This window comes from Chanodichthys erythropterus, chromosome 10 (assembly GCF_024489055.1).
Source record: "Chanodichthys erythropterus isolate Z2021 chromosome 10, ASM2448905v1, whole genome shotgun sequence".
In the NCBI taxonomy this organism is placed as follows: domain Eukaryota; kingdom Metazoa; phylum Chordata; class Actinopteri; order Cypriniformes; family Xenocyprididae; genus Chanodichthys; species Chanodichthys erythropterus.
This window is the reverse complement of record NC_090230.1, coordinates 1584656-1602055: the sequence shown is the minus strand read 5'-3', so window position 1 is coordinate 1602055 and position 17400 is coordinate 1584656. Positions and strand designations below refer to the sequence as shown.

At 39.0% G+C, this 17400-nt stretch overlaps 1 protein-coding gene across 1 annotated transcript in view; it reads left to right on the top strand.

Moving 5' to 3' along the window:
* The window catches only part of slit1b (slit homolog 1b (Drosophila)), a 69261-nt gene extending 63032 nt beyond the window's left edge, over positions 1-6229 (top strand). The window contains exons 36-37 of the mRNA XM_067399295.1: positions 5700-5905; positions 5977-6229. Coding sequence (XP_067255396.1) covers positions 5700-5905; positions 5977-6221 — 451 coding nt within the window. The 3' untranslated portion in view covers positions 6222-6229. The remainder of the gene's footprint in view (positions 1-5699; positions 5906-5976) is intronic.
* Positions 6230-17400: the final 11171 nt, after the last annotated feature.

Below are 17400 nucleotides of genomic sequence, written 5' to 3'. Positions count from 1 at the left end.
ATATTTTTTATAAAATATAAAAAAAATGTATAGATTACACTGCGTTTCAAATTATTATGCAAGAGACAAATCAGTAAGATTTCTGTACTACAAACATTCAGATTTTATTTTTTTCGTTTATTTATCCGTCTTTTTAGATAACTGGTATCAATCTCAGACAAAATAATTTGCCAGATCTATGGAAACCCTACTTTGAGGTTGTTCCACATTATTAAGCAAGTCACAGTTCTCATGCAATATGGGGAGGAAGAAAGATATTTTTGAAGATGAAAAGCATGAAATGGTGCAATGATGTGCAAAAGGCATGAAAACAACTAATATTGTGTGAAACATAATGGAGATTATCGAATTATCATAAGATTTGTGAGTGATTTAGAGCACAGCATAACTCGGTCAGATAAAGGCTTACTGAGGAAAGTTCCTGTCAAAAAAAATTATTGTATTAAAAGGGCAGCTATAAAAACGCAAACAGGTATTTGAAGCTGCTGGTGTCTCTGGAGTCTGTAGTTGTGCGTTAAGATGCATTTCAGCCACTCCAAATCAAAGCTCACAAAGAGAAACATTTACAGTGGGTGTAGAAATACATGAAGACTCTTTTTTAAATAGTTTTATTCACTGACTAATGCCGTACTACAATGGATGGTCTAAATAGATGGATTTCTGGATGGTTGGTGAATGGCCACCATGTTCCAACAAGACTGCGACGTCAGCAAGGAGCTGGTGGGTGATGATTTGGGCTGGAATACTGGGAAGTGAGATGGAGGGTATTAAAATGACTTTTGCAAGATATGTGGAGTTCATAACTGGCCATTTTCAGCTATGGTATAAAAAGGAGGATAGTGCATAGTACAATGCACTATTGTACAATGCACTATGCACTATCCCATGCTGCAAAAAAACACCACTGCAATAAAACTGTTTGAAAATGTATTTTTACACCCACTGTAAATGTTTCTCTTTGTGAGGTTTGGTTAGTGGTGTCTAAAATGCTTCTTGAGACTCCAGAGACACCAGCAGCTTCAAATACCTGTTTGCTGCTCAACACTGGCTTTTTTTTTATAGCTGCCCTTTTAATACAATACATTTTTTTGATAGGAACTTTCATTAATAAGCCTTTATCTGACCGAGTTCTGCTGTGCTCTAAATCACTCACAAATCTTATGATAATTTGATAATCTCCATTCAGTTTCATATAATATTAGTTGTTTTCATGCCTTTTGCACATCATTGCACCATTTCATGCATTTCCTCTTCAGAAAGATCTTTCTTCCTTCCCATATTGCATGAGAACTGTGACTTGCTTAATAATGTGGAACAACCTCAAAGTAGGGTTTCCATAGATCTGGCAAATTATTTTGTCTGAGATTGATACCAGTTATCTAAAAAGACATGGATAAATAAACAAACAAACATTTTCTTAGAAAAACTAAAATCTGAATGTTTATTGTACTGAAATCTTACTGATATGTCAATTGCATAATAATTTGGAATGCAGTGTATATACAATAAAGATAAAAAATGTTTAATAGACATTACCACTGTCACACTGCTGTGTTGTAGAACACTCACAAACACAATGATGAAAGCAAAGGTAATCTTTAATAAATCTACAGGTAAATAAACACATGTAACACAGAATGAGACCCAACAGCAAATGAATAGACACAGAGGACTTCAGTATACAGGCAAATGAGGATAATTAACAACACACACCTGAACTAAATAACAACTAATCAGAAACCATGACAACTAACTCAATAGTGGAAATGGTGCAAACTGAAAACAAAGTCCAAACTATTTTTCTATGTACAGACGACACCATTGTCAAAATGATCCCCATTCATAAGAATCAGTGAAAATGACTAAAAACGCTGTATTCTGTTGGCAGACCATTAGATGGCGTTGAAACACTACAGACTGAACATGAAATGCGCATGTGCATGACGTTGACGATTTCACAGATTCACGTTTTTGTTGCTTACACGTAGACCGTTTTCAGTAACGTGCACTTTGAAACACTTTTGAAACACTTTTCAAAAGTTTGCATTTTCAGGCCACCAAAATGCTGTTGTCGTGTAAATGAATGGCCAGAACGCATTAAAAGTTTTCCGTTTCTAGTTGAAAATAGTGTCGTGTAAACAGCCCCTAAATGAAACTGTGACAACCAAATGATCATGTAGTATAAATGCCTAATATAAAAAAGTTTAATATAGAAATATAGGCAAATATATATATATATATATATATATATATATATATATATATATATATATATATATATATATTAGGGCTGCACAATGTATCGCGATAAAATCACACGTGATATGGCAAAGCCTGCGATTATTTGATGCATGGCTTGTCAGAGCTGTACGGCTCTGTGATCAGTAGTAAATGCTTCTCCATCTGAAAGCCAGGGGGCACTCTTATGCAGAAAATCAAAATATGCCCTGCAGCAGAAGAAGATAACACAAATCATATTGCTATAGCTGAATGATCGTTATGAAGTGAGTTTGGAGTAAAAACATGTTATTAAATGTTGTCTTTTGTTGGAAAAGATGATAATAAATGCTTCTCGTATCTGAAAAGAAGTTTGACGCGAGTTGCTTTTTCAAATGTACATTATAAGCGACTCAAACTCACAGTGCTTTCAGATGGATTAGCATTTGGAGCCATACTTTATTGACAAGCCGTGCATAAAAAACAATCGCAGCTGTTGCGATTTCATAATCGCACTAAGAATTTAAGCAATAATCGCATTCAAGTTCAATGTTATTTTTTGTATCGTGCGATATATCGTGCAGCCCTAATATATATATATATATATATATATATATATATATATATATATATATATATATATATATATATATATATAATATACACAGTGCTAAAAAAAAATTAAAGGAACACTTGTTTTTATTAGAGAACAGCATCAAGTCAGTTAAAGTACACATGAAATCAAAATTGACCTTATTTATTTTGTGAGCTCAAATTGCTAGTTTTGGGGTGAACAATTCATCCGTGCAAGTCAATACACACAAAAATATTGTTTGGCTTCATAATATTTAATCAAAATCTGAAAATGCTCCTCCCCTCTGCAACGGTGCCTCTTCTCTAATGACATCAGTTTGACAGCTTGGGTTGTAAACGCTTAAACCACTCCCCTGCAACCATTAGTCTGCAATGAGTGAGAGATGGAGAGAAGGAGCGCTAAAATAAAACTCTGCCCTCTATTCAATATTCCGTTTCTGGTTAGTTAAGTCGCAGAGGGGGTTGTTAATCAGTTTCAGCTGCTTTGGCGTTAATGAAATTAAACACTAGATGGGCAACAATGAGACAACCCTCAAAACAGGAATGGTTTTACAGGTGGAGGACCCTGACAATTTTACAGGTGGAGGACCCTGACACAATCAGAAACACAGGGTGAGGGTCGCCTGAGGGCCTGATGTCCTCTAGTGGGTCCTGTGCTCACTGCCCAGCACTGTGGCGCTCGATTGGCATTTTCCATTGAACACCAGAATTGGCAGGTCTGCCACTGGTACCCTGTGCTTTTCACAGATGAGAGCAGGTTCACTCTGAGCACATGTAACAGACGTGAAAGGGTCTGGAGAAGCTGTGGAAAATGTTATGGTGCTTGTAACATCATTCAGCATGACTGGTTTGGTGGTGGGTCAGTGATGGTCTGGGGAGGCATATCCATGGAGGGACGCACAGACCTCTACAGGCTAGACAATGGTACCCTGACTGCCATTACGTATCAGAATGAAATCCTTGGACCCATTGTCAGACCCTACGCAGGTGCAGTGGGTCCTGGGTTCCTCCAGGCAGTTCCTGGAGGATGAAGGAATTGATATCATTGAATGACCCCCACGCTCGCCTGACCTAAATCCAATAGAACACCTCTGGGACATTGTTTCGGTCCATCCGACGCCACCAGGTTGCACCTCAGACTGTCCAGGAGCTCAGTGATGCCCTGGTCCAGATCTGGGAGGAAATACCCCAGGACACATCCATTGTCTTTTTAGGAGCATGTTCCAATGTTGTCAGGCATGCATACAAGCATGTGGGGGCCATACAAACTATTGAGTACCATTTTGAGCTGCTGCAATGAAATTTCAGCAAAATGGACTAAAGACAGGTGACATGTGGCCAAGTATGGTGACCCATACTCGGAATTTGTGCTCTGCATTTAACCCATCCAAGTGCACACACACAGCAGTGAACACACACACACAAAGTGAACACGCACCCGGAGCAGTGGGCAGCCATTGCTGCGGTGCCCGGGGAGCAGTTGGGGGTACGGTGCCTTGCTTAAGGGTATTGAGGGTGGAGAGCGCTGGATATTCACTCCCCTCACCGACAATCCCTGCCGGACCTGAGACTCGAACCCATGACCTTTGGGTTACAAGTCCGACTCTCTATCCATTAGGCCACGACTGCCCCACTGCATCATTTTTTCCTTTATGCCCAACACATTACCCAGTCCATAACAGTATAGATATCCAGCATGATATTTTTCTCCATTGAGATCTGATGTGCTTTCAAAGTGTTCCTTTAATTTTTTACAAATAATACAATCTGATTTTCTGAATACAATGTGATTTTCTGAAATCAAGATCTGGCAGCAGCAGCAGCACAATTTTCCTCTTAGGTGAGCGACTCGCGGACAGTTTACCCTGTGCATTAAATCCTCCATAGGCCAGCAAACCAATGAGAACGCAACAGTAATGACGATACATAACAACAGAGCATAGGTGGCAAAGCTGTTGTAAGATCAGCATACCCGGAACCCTCCGTCACTGGCAGATTTGCAGAAAATTACAGTGGTTTGGCAAACAAATATATAATGGACAGTTGCATACCCATTACCAACATTTTAAGCTTAATGGTATCACAAGATCAAAAAGGAATTTATAGTAATTTATAGTGTTAACATTAAATAGCGAGTCCACAAATGGCTTGGGTATGCAGAGCATTCACAGCTTATATGGACCGCACACCCCTGAAATACATGTTTTTCTACATTTACAATCATGAATTTGACAGACGGTTTTACACAACACAAATGTGGATATATCTGAAAACAGTGTTTTCTGTCCACACTGGCGTCTTCAAGTGTTCTCCAAAAGTTGCTCATCCACACTGAAATGTCTGAAAATACTTATATCCTTGAACTGCGCACGAGTAAAGTGCTTCGACATAATTTCTGTGAGTCGTTTATTTACTCTCTGCCTCTTTGAAATGTTGCGGCAATTTGAAGAAATGCAATCTGAAGTATGTATAAATTGACATTAATCCTTAGAAATGCAATCCAACTGGAGAGCAGCCAGAACAACTGTGGTACAGTGTTGTCCATCATCATGCTTTGGGCTGAATGGGTCACACATGACTGCATCACATGGCAAAAAATGTGTCATAGTTTTCGAAAGCCAGGGTTGTCAGGTCTGTGCAACAAAAGTAGCCCAATAGCCAGTCAAAAGGCCCAAAGCGACCAAGGTATACATTTTGTTCATGTATTCCCTGGGAATCAAACCCATGACCTTGTCCTGCAAGCGCAATGATCTACTGTTTAAGCTACAGAAATGTAAAAATAACTTTGATTAATATCACATCAATTCAAAACTTTACCACAGTTGTACCACTTTCCCTACTTAAGCAGTTTGTATCCGTGTTAATTCCCTTCTTTCCCCTCCTGGAAGGTGTGTTCACGGCACCTGTGTTCCAGTGGACCTCCAGTCGTATCGCTGTGAGTGTGCGGATGGTTTCCTTGGACCCCTGTGCAGTCAAGCATCCTCCAGCCCCTGTACAGCACTTCCATGCCAACATGGCTTCTGCGAAACATCACAGATGGGGCAGGCGCAGTGTGTTTGTGACAGCGGTTACAGTGGCCAGTTATGTGACATCGGTAAATTATGCTCATTTACACAACAAACCATTATCATAATGACATTATTTGAATATACCCTTTGCTTCCAGTGGCTCCTTGCCAGGGCGAGTCCGTACGGGACTTCCATCGCGTGCAGCGTGGCGAGGTCCAGTGCCGGAGCACGCAGCCGCTGTCTTGGGTGGAGTGTCGAGGCGGATGCAGGCCAGATACGGGCTTCTGCTGTAGCAGCACAAGAGTACGACGCAGACGCTACAGTTTCGAGTGCGACGATGGCAGTTCCTTCACGCAAGATGTGGAAAAGACAGTCGAATGCGGCTGTGGAAAGTGTGTGTAGTCATCAAAGATCACAGACAGATGGAAGACATTCGAAAAAAAAAAAAAATAGAGTGCATTTGTATCTGTGTATCATGGAGCATAACATCTGTGAGGTAGTTTGAAAAACTATTTAAGAAATGATAACCCTTGCATGTGAATGATGAATTATGGGTATTTTCTTCTGAGTTGTGCTGTCAGGATTATTGAATATTGAAAGTAAAAGTCTAACAATTGGATTAAGAATACAGCTTAACAAACAGCATGTTATACAGAATTTATAGTATTTAATATAATTGTAAAATATTTGTTTAACATTAATTTTGATTGTAATATATACGGTTTTTAATTTCCATATAGTATTTTTGTATGTTGAACACCAAACATTGGTGATGTACAATTTTTTACCTTTTAGTCTGTTTTCTACCCACAGTTATTTGATAAAGTAGTCAAAGATGCTTTTTGTTTTCATTTAATGCAGTGTTTTTGTGTGCAGGTGTTTCTATTTATTTCAATAAAGGTTTTTGCCTCTTAAAAGGCTTGGTTTTACATGACAGTGTGTTTTAGTTTCTTAGGACTGTTAAGTGATTTCATCATTCAGTATGAGGCCTGAATTTTTATTTACAGTGCGTTGTCTTCTAAATCACATACTTCTACATAAAAACAAAACATTTAAACAACTTAAACAAATGAAATAAAATGTAATATATATATGTATACACGGAAATATACCAATAAAATCTAATTCAAAATATTAACAGTATTTGCAATAATGCACTAGATTTCAATGTTTTAAATAATTGGCTAGTCCATATGTCTATTGTATATTTCTATATATGTTTCACATTCACAGAACACCTGCAACATCATCACAAAGACAAGCTGTTTACAGAAGTTTGAGTTTATGATGGCATACTTATGTAAATAAAATATAATAATATAAATGGCCACCATTAATAAAACTTTAATTTATAGAATATACTTTGATAATTTCTCATGTTTGGAACCCATAATGCTTGGATGTTTAATAAATATATATATATATATATATATATATATATATATATATATATATATAGATATATATCTATATATATAGATATATATATATATATATATATATATATATATATACTGTGTATATATATATATATATACACACACAGTGGGTATGGAAAGTATTCAGACCCCCTTAAATTTTTCACTCTTTGTTATATTGCAGCCATTTGCTAAAATCATGTAAGTTTATTTTTTTCCCTCATTATTGTACACACAGCACCCCATATTAACAGAAAAACACAAAATTGACATTTTTGCAGATTTATTAAAAAAGAAAAACTGAAATATCACATGGTCCTAAGTATTCAGACCCTTTGCTCAGTATTTAGTAGAAGCACCCTTTTGATCTAATGAGTCTTTTTGGGAAAGATGCAACAAGTTTTTCACACCTGGATTTGGGGATCCTCTGCCATTCCTCCTTTCAGATCCTCTCCAGTTCTTTCAGGTTTGATGGTAAATGTTGGTGGACAGCCATTTTTAGGTCTCTCCAGAGATGCTCAATTGGGTTTAAGTCAGGGCTCTGGCCAGGCCATTCAAGAACATTAACAGAGTTGTTGTGAAGCCACACCTTAATTATTTTAGCTGTGTGCTTAGGGACATTGTCTTGTTGGAAGGTAAACCTTCGGCCCAGTCTGAGGTACTGAGCACTCTGGAGAAGGTTTTCGTCCAGGATATCCCTGTACTTGGCCGCATTCATCTTTCCCTCGACCAGTCGTCCTGTCCCTGCAGCTGAAAAACACCCCCACAGCATGATGCTGCCACCACCATGCTTCACTGTTGGGACTGTATTGGACAGGTGATGAGCAGTGCCTGGTTTTCTCCACACACTTAGAATTAAGGCCAAAAAGTTCTATCTTGGTCTCATCAGACCAGAGAATCTTATATCTCACCATCTTGGAGTCCTTCAGGTGTTTTTTTAGCAAACTCCATGCGGGCTTTCATGTGTCTTGCACTGAGGAGAGGCTTCCGTCGGGCCACTCTGCCATAAAGCCCCAACTGGTGAAGGGCTGTTGTGATAGTTGACTTTCTACAACTTTCTCCCATCTCCCGACTGCATCTCTTGAGCTCAGCCACAGTGATCATTGGGTTCTTCTTTACCTCTCTCACCAAGACTCTTCTCATCCGATAGCTCAGTTTGGCCGGACGGCCAGTTCTAGGAAGGGTTCTGGTCATCCCAAACGTCTTCCATTTAAGGATTATGGAGGCCACTGTGCTCTTGAGAACCTTAAGTGCAGCAGAATTTTTTTTGTAACCTTGGCCAGATCTGTGCCTTGCCACAATTCTGTCTCTGAGCTCTTCAGGCAGTTCCTTTGACCTCATGATTCTCATTTGCTCTGACATGCACTGTGAGCTGTAAGGTCTTATATAGACAGGTGTGTGGCTTTCCTAATCAAGTCCAATCAGTATAATCAAACACAGCTGGACTCAAATGAAGGTGTAGAACCATCTCAAGGATGATCAGAAGAAATGGACAGCACCTGAGTTGCAGTCCGCAACTTTTTTTGTGTTAAAAATGTACAAAAATTATATAATGAGAATATACAACATGAATCCATTTTCCAAACCATGGTTTTGTCTTATCCTGAATCATTATGGTACACTTATAATAAGTGTTTATATTCGGACTATTTCAGACCAGACTGGTAGGACTCGCCGCAGAGTATCACAGTAACTGCGTGACTCACCATAGACATACACAGAGAAAAGTAGCTCTGGCTAGAATGTTCCTCTGCAAGACACGTGCAGTTCTGTTTATTAACTGCTAGAGGGCCAAATATCGCAGACAGTAGCTTTAAATATATGAGTGTTACAGCAAAGGGTCTGAATACTTAGGGCAATGTCATATTTCAGCTTTTCTTTTTTTTTAAATCTGCAAAAATGTCAACAGTTCTGTGTTTTTCTGTCAATATGGGGTGCTGTGTGTAAGGCAAGGCAAGGCAAGGCAATTTTATTTGTATAGCACATTTCATACACAATGGTAATTCAAAGTGCTTTACATAAAAAAGAATAATAAAAATAAAACAAGGAATAGAAATAACAGTAATAACAATATGATACATAAAAGATATAAAATACATTAAAAATTAAATAAAAACAGGAAAAGGAATTAAAAGAATAAAAAGATAATACGTATAAAATAAAGTGCAAACAGTTCGGACATAGCACAGTGCTCAATCAGCAAATGCAAAGATAAAAAAAATGTGTTTTGAGTCTGGATTTGAATGTGGCTACTGTTGGAGCACACCTGATCTCTTCTGGAAGTTGGTTCCAGCTGCGGATGGTGTAACAGCTAAAAGCAGACTCCCCTTGCTTTGAGTGAACCCTTGTTATTTCTAAATGACTTGATCCTGATGATCTGAGTGATCTGTTAGGTTTATATTCTATGAGTATATCTGCAATATATTGAGGTCCTAGGCCATTGAGTGATTTATAAACAAGTAACAGTACTTTAAAAATCAATTCTAAATGCAACTGGAAGCCAGTGCAAGGACCTGAGGACTGGTGTGATGTGTTCATGTTTTCGGGTTCTGCTCAGAATCCTGGCAGCAGCATTCTGTACGAGCTGCAGCTGTCTTATGGTCTTTTTGGGAAGACCAGTGAGGAGCCCATTACAATAATCCACCCGGCTGGTGATGAAAGCATGAACAAGTTTCTCTAAGTCTTGACTGGAGACAAAGCCTCTAATTCTTGCAATATTTTTGAGATGATAATACGCTGATTTAGTTATTGTCTTTACATGGCTACTGAAACTCAGGTCTGACTCCAAAATCACACCAAGATTCCTGACTTGATTTTTAGTTGTTTGACCCCTAGAGTGAAGGTACATGTTCACTTTGAGAACTTCATCTTTGTTTCCAAACGCAATTATTTCAATTTTGTCTTTGTTTAACTGAAGGAAGTTTAGACACATCCAATTTTTAATTCCATCAATGTACTGGCATAGGGAGTCAATGGGGCTGTAGTCGTTAGGTGATAGGGCTCACATGATAACCTCTCCCTTCTAAGTATGACCTGAACCATTTTAGGACCATCCCAGAAAGCCCAACCCAGTTTTCCAGCCTGTCAAGAAGAATGTTGTGATCGACAGTGTCAAACGCAGCACTGAGGTCGAGTAGAACCAGCGCTGTTAATTTACCTGTGTTAAGGCGAATATCATTTATTATCTTTATGAGTGCTGTCTCTGTGCTGTGATGCGGTCGGAAACCAGATTGAAAGTTGTCAAAGTATCCATTCAAGCTTAAGAACTTGTTCAGCTGATTGAAAACAACTTTTTCAATGATCTTGCCTATGAAAGGAAGATTTGAAATTGGCCTGTAGTTGCTCAATATGGTGTTATCCAGATTGCTCTTTTTCAGGAGGGGCTTGACAACTGCAGTTTTCAGGGATTTTGGAAAAGTACCAGAGAGAAGTGAGGCATTTACCACTTCTAGGAAATCGGCTTCTAAACAGTTAAACACACTTTTGAAAAAAGATGTGGGAAGTGTGTCAAGGGCGCAGGTTGATGTTTTAAGGTGCTGTACTGTTTCTTCCAAAATTTTACCATCAATTGCTTCGAAAACAGACATAATAGCTGCTTTCTGATGTTGTGATCTGATCTGTTTTACCCCAGTGCAGCTCAAGGATGTGCTAATCGCCTTTCTGATATTATTAATTTTCTCAGAGAAGAAGGAAGCAAACTCACAGCATTTGCTGTCTGAGAACATTTCACTGGGAATCTGACTTGGGGGGTTTGTTAGTCTCTCTACTGTAGCAAAAAGAGTGCGGATGTTGTTTAAGTTTTTGTTTATAATATTTGAGAAGAAGGTCTGTCTAGCTTTGCCTAATTCCACATTGAAAGCATGAAGAATATCTTTATAGATGTTATAATGGATTTCAAGTTTTGTCTTTCGCCACACACTCATAAAAGTAAAGTTAGGAGGGGCTGTTTCATTAAGCATTGTTGCACTGCAGCAGTCTTCAAGCCATGTTTCATTTAGAAGAATAAAATCTAGGTTGTTTGTGGTTATTAAGTCATTGACTAGAAGTGATTTATTTTTAAGTGAGCGGATGTTTAAAAGTGCTAACTTAACAGTCTTACTTTCTGTCTCTACAGTAAACACATACTCGGATACAAATGTATAGTATAATGCAATGTAAGTCGCTTTGGATAAAAGCGTCTGCCAAATGCATAAATGTAATCTTAGTTTGACGTGTAATAGGTCGCAGATTAAATGGGTTTGCCAAACGGTTTGAGAAGGCCTAAGGCTTTCTATAACGTAATAAAACAGAAATAGAGAAAGCTACAGGCACACTGGGTTCCCAGTTGTTCTGTAAACATTTGATAAAGTCACTGTTATCATAGCGGGGACCCGACACACATCACTGAGAGCTGTTATCGGTTGTTTTTGGTTCACCCAGAACAGACGGAGGAGGTTGAGGAGCCTGGCGTTGTGGCAAGGGCCGAATGTGTACATTAATGAACTTAAATGATTTTAGCAAATGGCTGCAATATAACAAAGAGTGAAAAATTTAAGGGGGTCTGAATACTTTCCGTACCCACTGTACATATATATATATATATATATATATATATATATATATATATATATATATATATATATATACATAACAATCATCTGTTGCATTTCACACACACTCCATTTCATATGATGTATTGATGTATACTTATTCCCTGTGCCGTTTGTAGTGCGCTTCGAGCTGGACATGTTCGCTTCCTTTGGTATCTCGCTTAAAATGGCGGAATCTCCACTTAGAAAGCTACTTAAGGTTGAATGAACATGGAGTGAAGTGTGGACGCTCCTAGAGCAAAGATAAATATGACAAGATGACAGAAGGCTCAGCAGGCGACTCTACTGAACCACAGAAAATGTGTCACCAAACCCTAATGGTATCACAGTTATGTTCAGTTTGTGTAGTTATCATGGACTTTTAGTTTGCATTCACTAGTTTCTGTCCCCATTTTTCCTGCCATTCCTTGGTTGTAATGGTTTCTATCATTATGAGTTTGTATCAGCTGTGTGTCGTTAATTACTTCATTTGTGTTTGCTATGCAAGTTGTATTATATACAAGTTGAATTAGTGTGTGCTGCTCTGCCTGTTTGCCTGCTTTACATTCATTAACCCTTTCATGCATAGAGGTCACTACAGTGCACAGCTATTTCAAAAAGCATTTTCTTGCATATGCATGGGTTTTGATGGCATAATTGGACCCTACAGTGGACCCTAGTGCATCATCCCAAGTGGCAAGCCATGTCCATACTGCCAGTGTTACTGATTGGATGAGCGCGACCTGTTTACATAGCTTTAGCATTGCGCATCTTCATATTGCTGACTGTACTATTGAGTTTATACTGAATGGATTTCACAAGTTCACATTTACATATAATTAGAGTAATTATCCATATTTGGTGTGCTGTTTGGGGGGGAGGGCTCTGAGCTCAGAATTTTGGCCCAAACGCAGAATTCTCCCCTCTGTTGTGGTAAAAATAGATAGAACTAGAAGTGAGGAGATAGGGTAGAGGAGGGATCAAACGAACAAGTCTGCTGTATATATACCTCTTGTTGTTGGTTGAGTTGATTAACTGAATGCTCTCCACTTGTGCTAATTAGGTTAATTATCTGAACCTGCTCTTCCCGAACTTTGTTAATAAAACATCAAACATCATATTTCGGAGTATAAAGGTAAGAATGAAACAGTCTCTTCCTCACTCAAAACAATTTTTCTGTTAGCATTTGACATTTTTCCTCTCAAACACAGAATTTACTGTTTATATATAAACAAAGTCCCTTTAAGACAAGTTATTTCACTCGGCGGCCATCTTTGAAATGCCTCTCGGGCATCCTGGGCATCATGCAATCTCTTTGAATGGGGAAACATCAAATTCTCCAAAACTGTTTGCCAACCTTACGATTAAATTTCATATTTGAAATCACCAATGAAATTTAACAACAACCGGCTCATAAATTTAGTTTCTAAACACTCGAATCATGACAAAAAACAACTATTTTTCAGGCTGGATCAAGCTAATGCGCATGCGCAGACCTAAATGCGTGTCTCTTCGGAGGTGCGCGTCTGATTGTTTCTATAGAAACCGGTGATTCTAACGACCGCTGAAGTGACGCGATGACTTTACCGGTCGGCGATTGGCTCTTATTTAGAAGGCGGGACTTATTCCGCCATATTGCACGTTACACTTTCTCCCATTCAAAACAATACGAGTGACACGTCTTGTGTTATTCTATAGTCTTTGATATAATGCACAGTGTTTCTGTGACTCTCCAAAGCATGTGAATATGATGCGCGCTATTGGTTAGCCGTTGCTAAGCATCTAGTCATAACATTCTAACACCGCATCATTTCACACTGCACAAGACACTGCTCTGGAGCAGTGTTTCATAAAAGCGGCACTATCACCACTTACAAGTGTTAAACGTTCCTTTACCCAGGGTTAAAAGCGGTGTTTTGAACGACGATAACCCCAGGTTAAGCGCAGTGTGAAAAGCCCTATTGTTAAAAGTTGTAAAAATTGTTCTTGAACGCATTCACTAAATAAACTAATCAATTAAATTGGAATACTTGTTTTAATTTTTGTTTGATATTAATTTTAAGATAATAAGTCTAAGGGGGGAGCCAGTGGGACAAAAGAACACGGTGTAATTAATTTTAATATAATTAATCTAAATTAAAAATAGTTTTGGACAAAATTAAGAATGTTAAACTGATTCACCTAAATGGAATTTGAATTAATCTTATGTAATAAACTTAAGTTTACTGAAATAAATAATATTAATTAAATGCAACAAAACACAGTTAAGTCGAACCTGTTGATATAAAAAATTTAAGTAAATCCAACATATCTTTTTTTTTTTTTTTTTGAGTGTATCTTCATCTGTTTGTCTGCAACCCTTGCTGACAGATGACCAGACTGGAGAACCCTGATTTTTTTGAGCTTCACAGTTAACTTCAGTTGTCTTGCATTCACCAGCCCTTTCGACAACACGACCCTGAAGAACCTGTTCTGGATCGGGAACAATTACCATCATCACATTGACCTCGCAGACACCTTTAAACTTAACTGGAGGGATGCCGTTATTAGGTGTCTGGAGAGTGTCTTGCCCCGTCCAGAGTACACCCAGACCCAGAGTCCGGATCACCACCATCGACCGCAGAGAACATGTGTGAGCCCCCCGCAGATGGAGAGCTACCACCTGCTGCGACACGTCAGCCAGAGCCTGAGGAGAAAAGACCCTCGCCAGAGCCCTCGCCCTGGAAGTGGAGCTCCATAGTGAGTCTCACCAGGGGTGTGAGACTGCGACATCAGCAGATGAGGGAATAGTGAATATGGACAATGAGGACTGGCTGAGAGATTTCAGTGAGGAGGTATTGACTCCCACCCTATCCCACCCGCTATCTTCATCATCGCTGTTTCTAGAGAACTCTAAAGAGTTTATGGACTAAGATTTATTAATTTCATCAAACTGCATGGACTGTGTTATACTTACCGTTATTCTATCGAGATTTTTATTTCCGCCATCACCGCAAAGCTTAGCCAGTCCTTCGCTGCCGGATGTTTACAGCCCTGTGCCATCTCCGGGGATGCCCTGCTGTGACATCGAGCGCAGGTTGCAGCAGCGTCTTTGCGAGAGGATCCTGAGGCTCCGCCTCCAGCCTCTGATCCCTTCGCTTCATCTCGGCCCGTCGACCTGTCAGCTCTGCCTTGACTCTTCCCACCTTCAGCTCCACTATGTTCCCTCGTCCCACTGGCAGTGGGTTCCTTCTTCCCTTCGGCATTGCCTCTGTCCTCTGTCACGCCAGCTCTGCCCTCGGGTACTCTGGCTCTGCCTCCGACCCTCATCACCACAGCATCGCCTAGGTCTCCAGTGCCAGCGATGTCGCTCCTTTCCATCGGCTCTCCGTCTGCACCTACGCATCCATCGGCCTCATCTCCTGTGGTCGTTCCCCAGCTGTCATCAGCCACAACATCATCTTGGCTCCTCCCTCCCTCGACTCCGCCTTAGGCTGTCAGGACTGTTTGGCTCTTGGTCTGTGCCCGGATTATTCCCACCATTGCCGCCAGGGGATGGTTGTCCACTCACTACCATCCCTTCGCCATCTCCTCGCCCCCCATCCAAAGCCCCCACCATCCCTCCCTCTGCTCACCATTCATTATGGCGCAAGGTCTCGCCCTGCCAGAGGGTGGAGTAATGACACAGTTATGTTCAGTTTGTTTAGTTATCATGGACTATTTCCCACCATTTATTGGTTGTCATGGTTTCTATCATTATGAGTTTGTTTGTATCAGCTGTGTGTCATTAATTACCTCATTTGTGTTTGCTTTTACCCGTGTCTTCACTCTTTGTCCGGTCACTTTTACAATGAGTGTGTGTTGCCTGCCTGTTTACCTGCTTTACATTCATTAAACTTCATGTTGGAACTCTATTCTTCATCTTCGTCTGTTTGCCTGCAACCACCCATGACAAATGGAACGTACAAACAACAGATAGCAAGAACTTTTGGGTCAAATATGGCAGATAGCAGGTACATCTGGCCTAGATATGGCATGGCTAAGCACACGTGGGCCAACTTTTCACCATACATGCTTTGCCATGGGTTTCGAATTGGAGGGAATTTTTTTTTGAATCACTATGGCCCATATGACAGTACACAGCTGAGGATCGTGTGAGGCTTGGCTATGGCACACCATGGAATATGTTAACTTATGGATAACATTTAGTTTATACTTTGAAAAACATGTAACCTGCTGCAGTCATATGTGGCATGTTTGTGGCAGTCCACATCTCAGCCTATTCAATGCTATTGGTTGCTTTGCGTCTTTCCTTGAATTCCTATTGGTGGATTAACATGTGACTGGCAACTATTTAAATGCATTTATTTCCATTATTTCAGTTATTTCCCTCTATGCTCTCACTTTACAACAGTCTTTGCCCAAACAAAACTGTAATTATCTTCAGGTAAGTGCTGTTTTGGTATTTATTTATTTTTTTTAAGTATTATATGTATAAAAATAGCTTGTTAATATAGTAGTCCTCATTTTGAATAAGGTCATTCTACTGTATGTCTTGAGTGGTAGAAACAGAACAGTTGTGCGTGTGTAGTGAATGTGTAGTGTTGATTTATAATCATTTGTAATAGGCCTAAGTGCTTGTTTTAATATATGGATTTAAATATATTATGTGTGATACTTAATATATGTTTTTGTCTTTTTTTATCTTCCTTTTCTCACAGATGGTGACGGAGAAAGATTGGTGAGACATACATACATTTGACACTTCCAACATTACTACCAAATCTATTGTTTAAGATGCTATTCTGCCCTCACAATGGCGTCGCTCTACCCAAAGTTAGACAGATTGGTAAACTCTTTCCAACACATAGGTTTGTGGGAGAATGCTGCTTTATTCCACACCACGATAAATATGCTGAAACTGAGTGAAACTACAGAAAGGAGATGTAAATATAGTAGAACTAACGTTACTTAGTTTTTTCCAACAACATAACACTATGAATTTGAAATTTCACATTACACAGCTTTATAAATAGTAAATTTAACAAATTGAATACAAATTAATCACAAAACTTACAGACAATGCTTTCTACAGAGGATCACAAAATGAATGGCTTGCTTTAAGTTCCTTCTGTGTTGTGCTAACTTTAACTGATGCAATTAACTGAATTTAACTGTCATGGAATGTTACTATGGCAACTATTTGTAAAGGAAGCTACTATGTATTGGTATTGGAATCAGCATTAAATGAATGATCCAGAACAGCTATATTTAATAAATAAAAAAAAAAAAAAAAAAAATGACTGTTTTGACTGTTATGAAATGTTTTTGTTTGACTATTTGATTTACTGTTTAATGGATATTTTAATAATAATAATAATAATAATAATAATAATAAAAAGGTGTGGCTTAAATGTGGTTAAATAATGGTTTTTGGTCTGTCAGTTACATGTGGGCCACATAAGGGCCATCAGCCCTTTACAAAACTCAACCAAACAAGAATTACATATAAGGTTCACATATGGACCACATTTGTTTTTATTATTTGGCTCACTATGGGTGGAGTTATGGCACTGTTTTGGTTTAGTTCTGGCTAAAAACAAAGTGGACCAGATT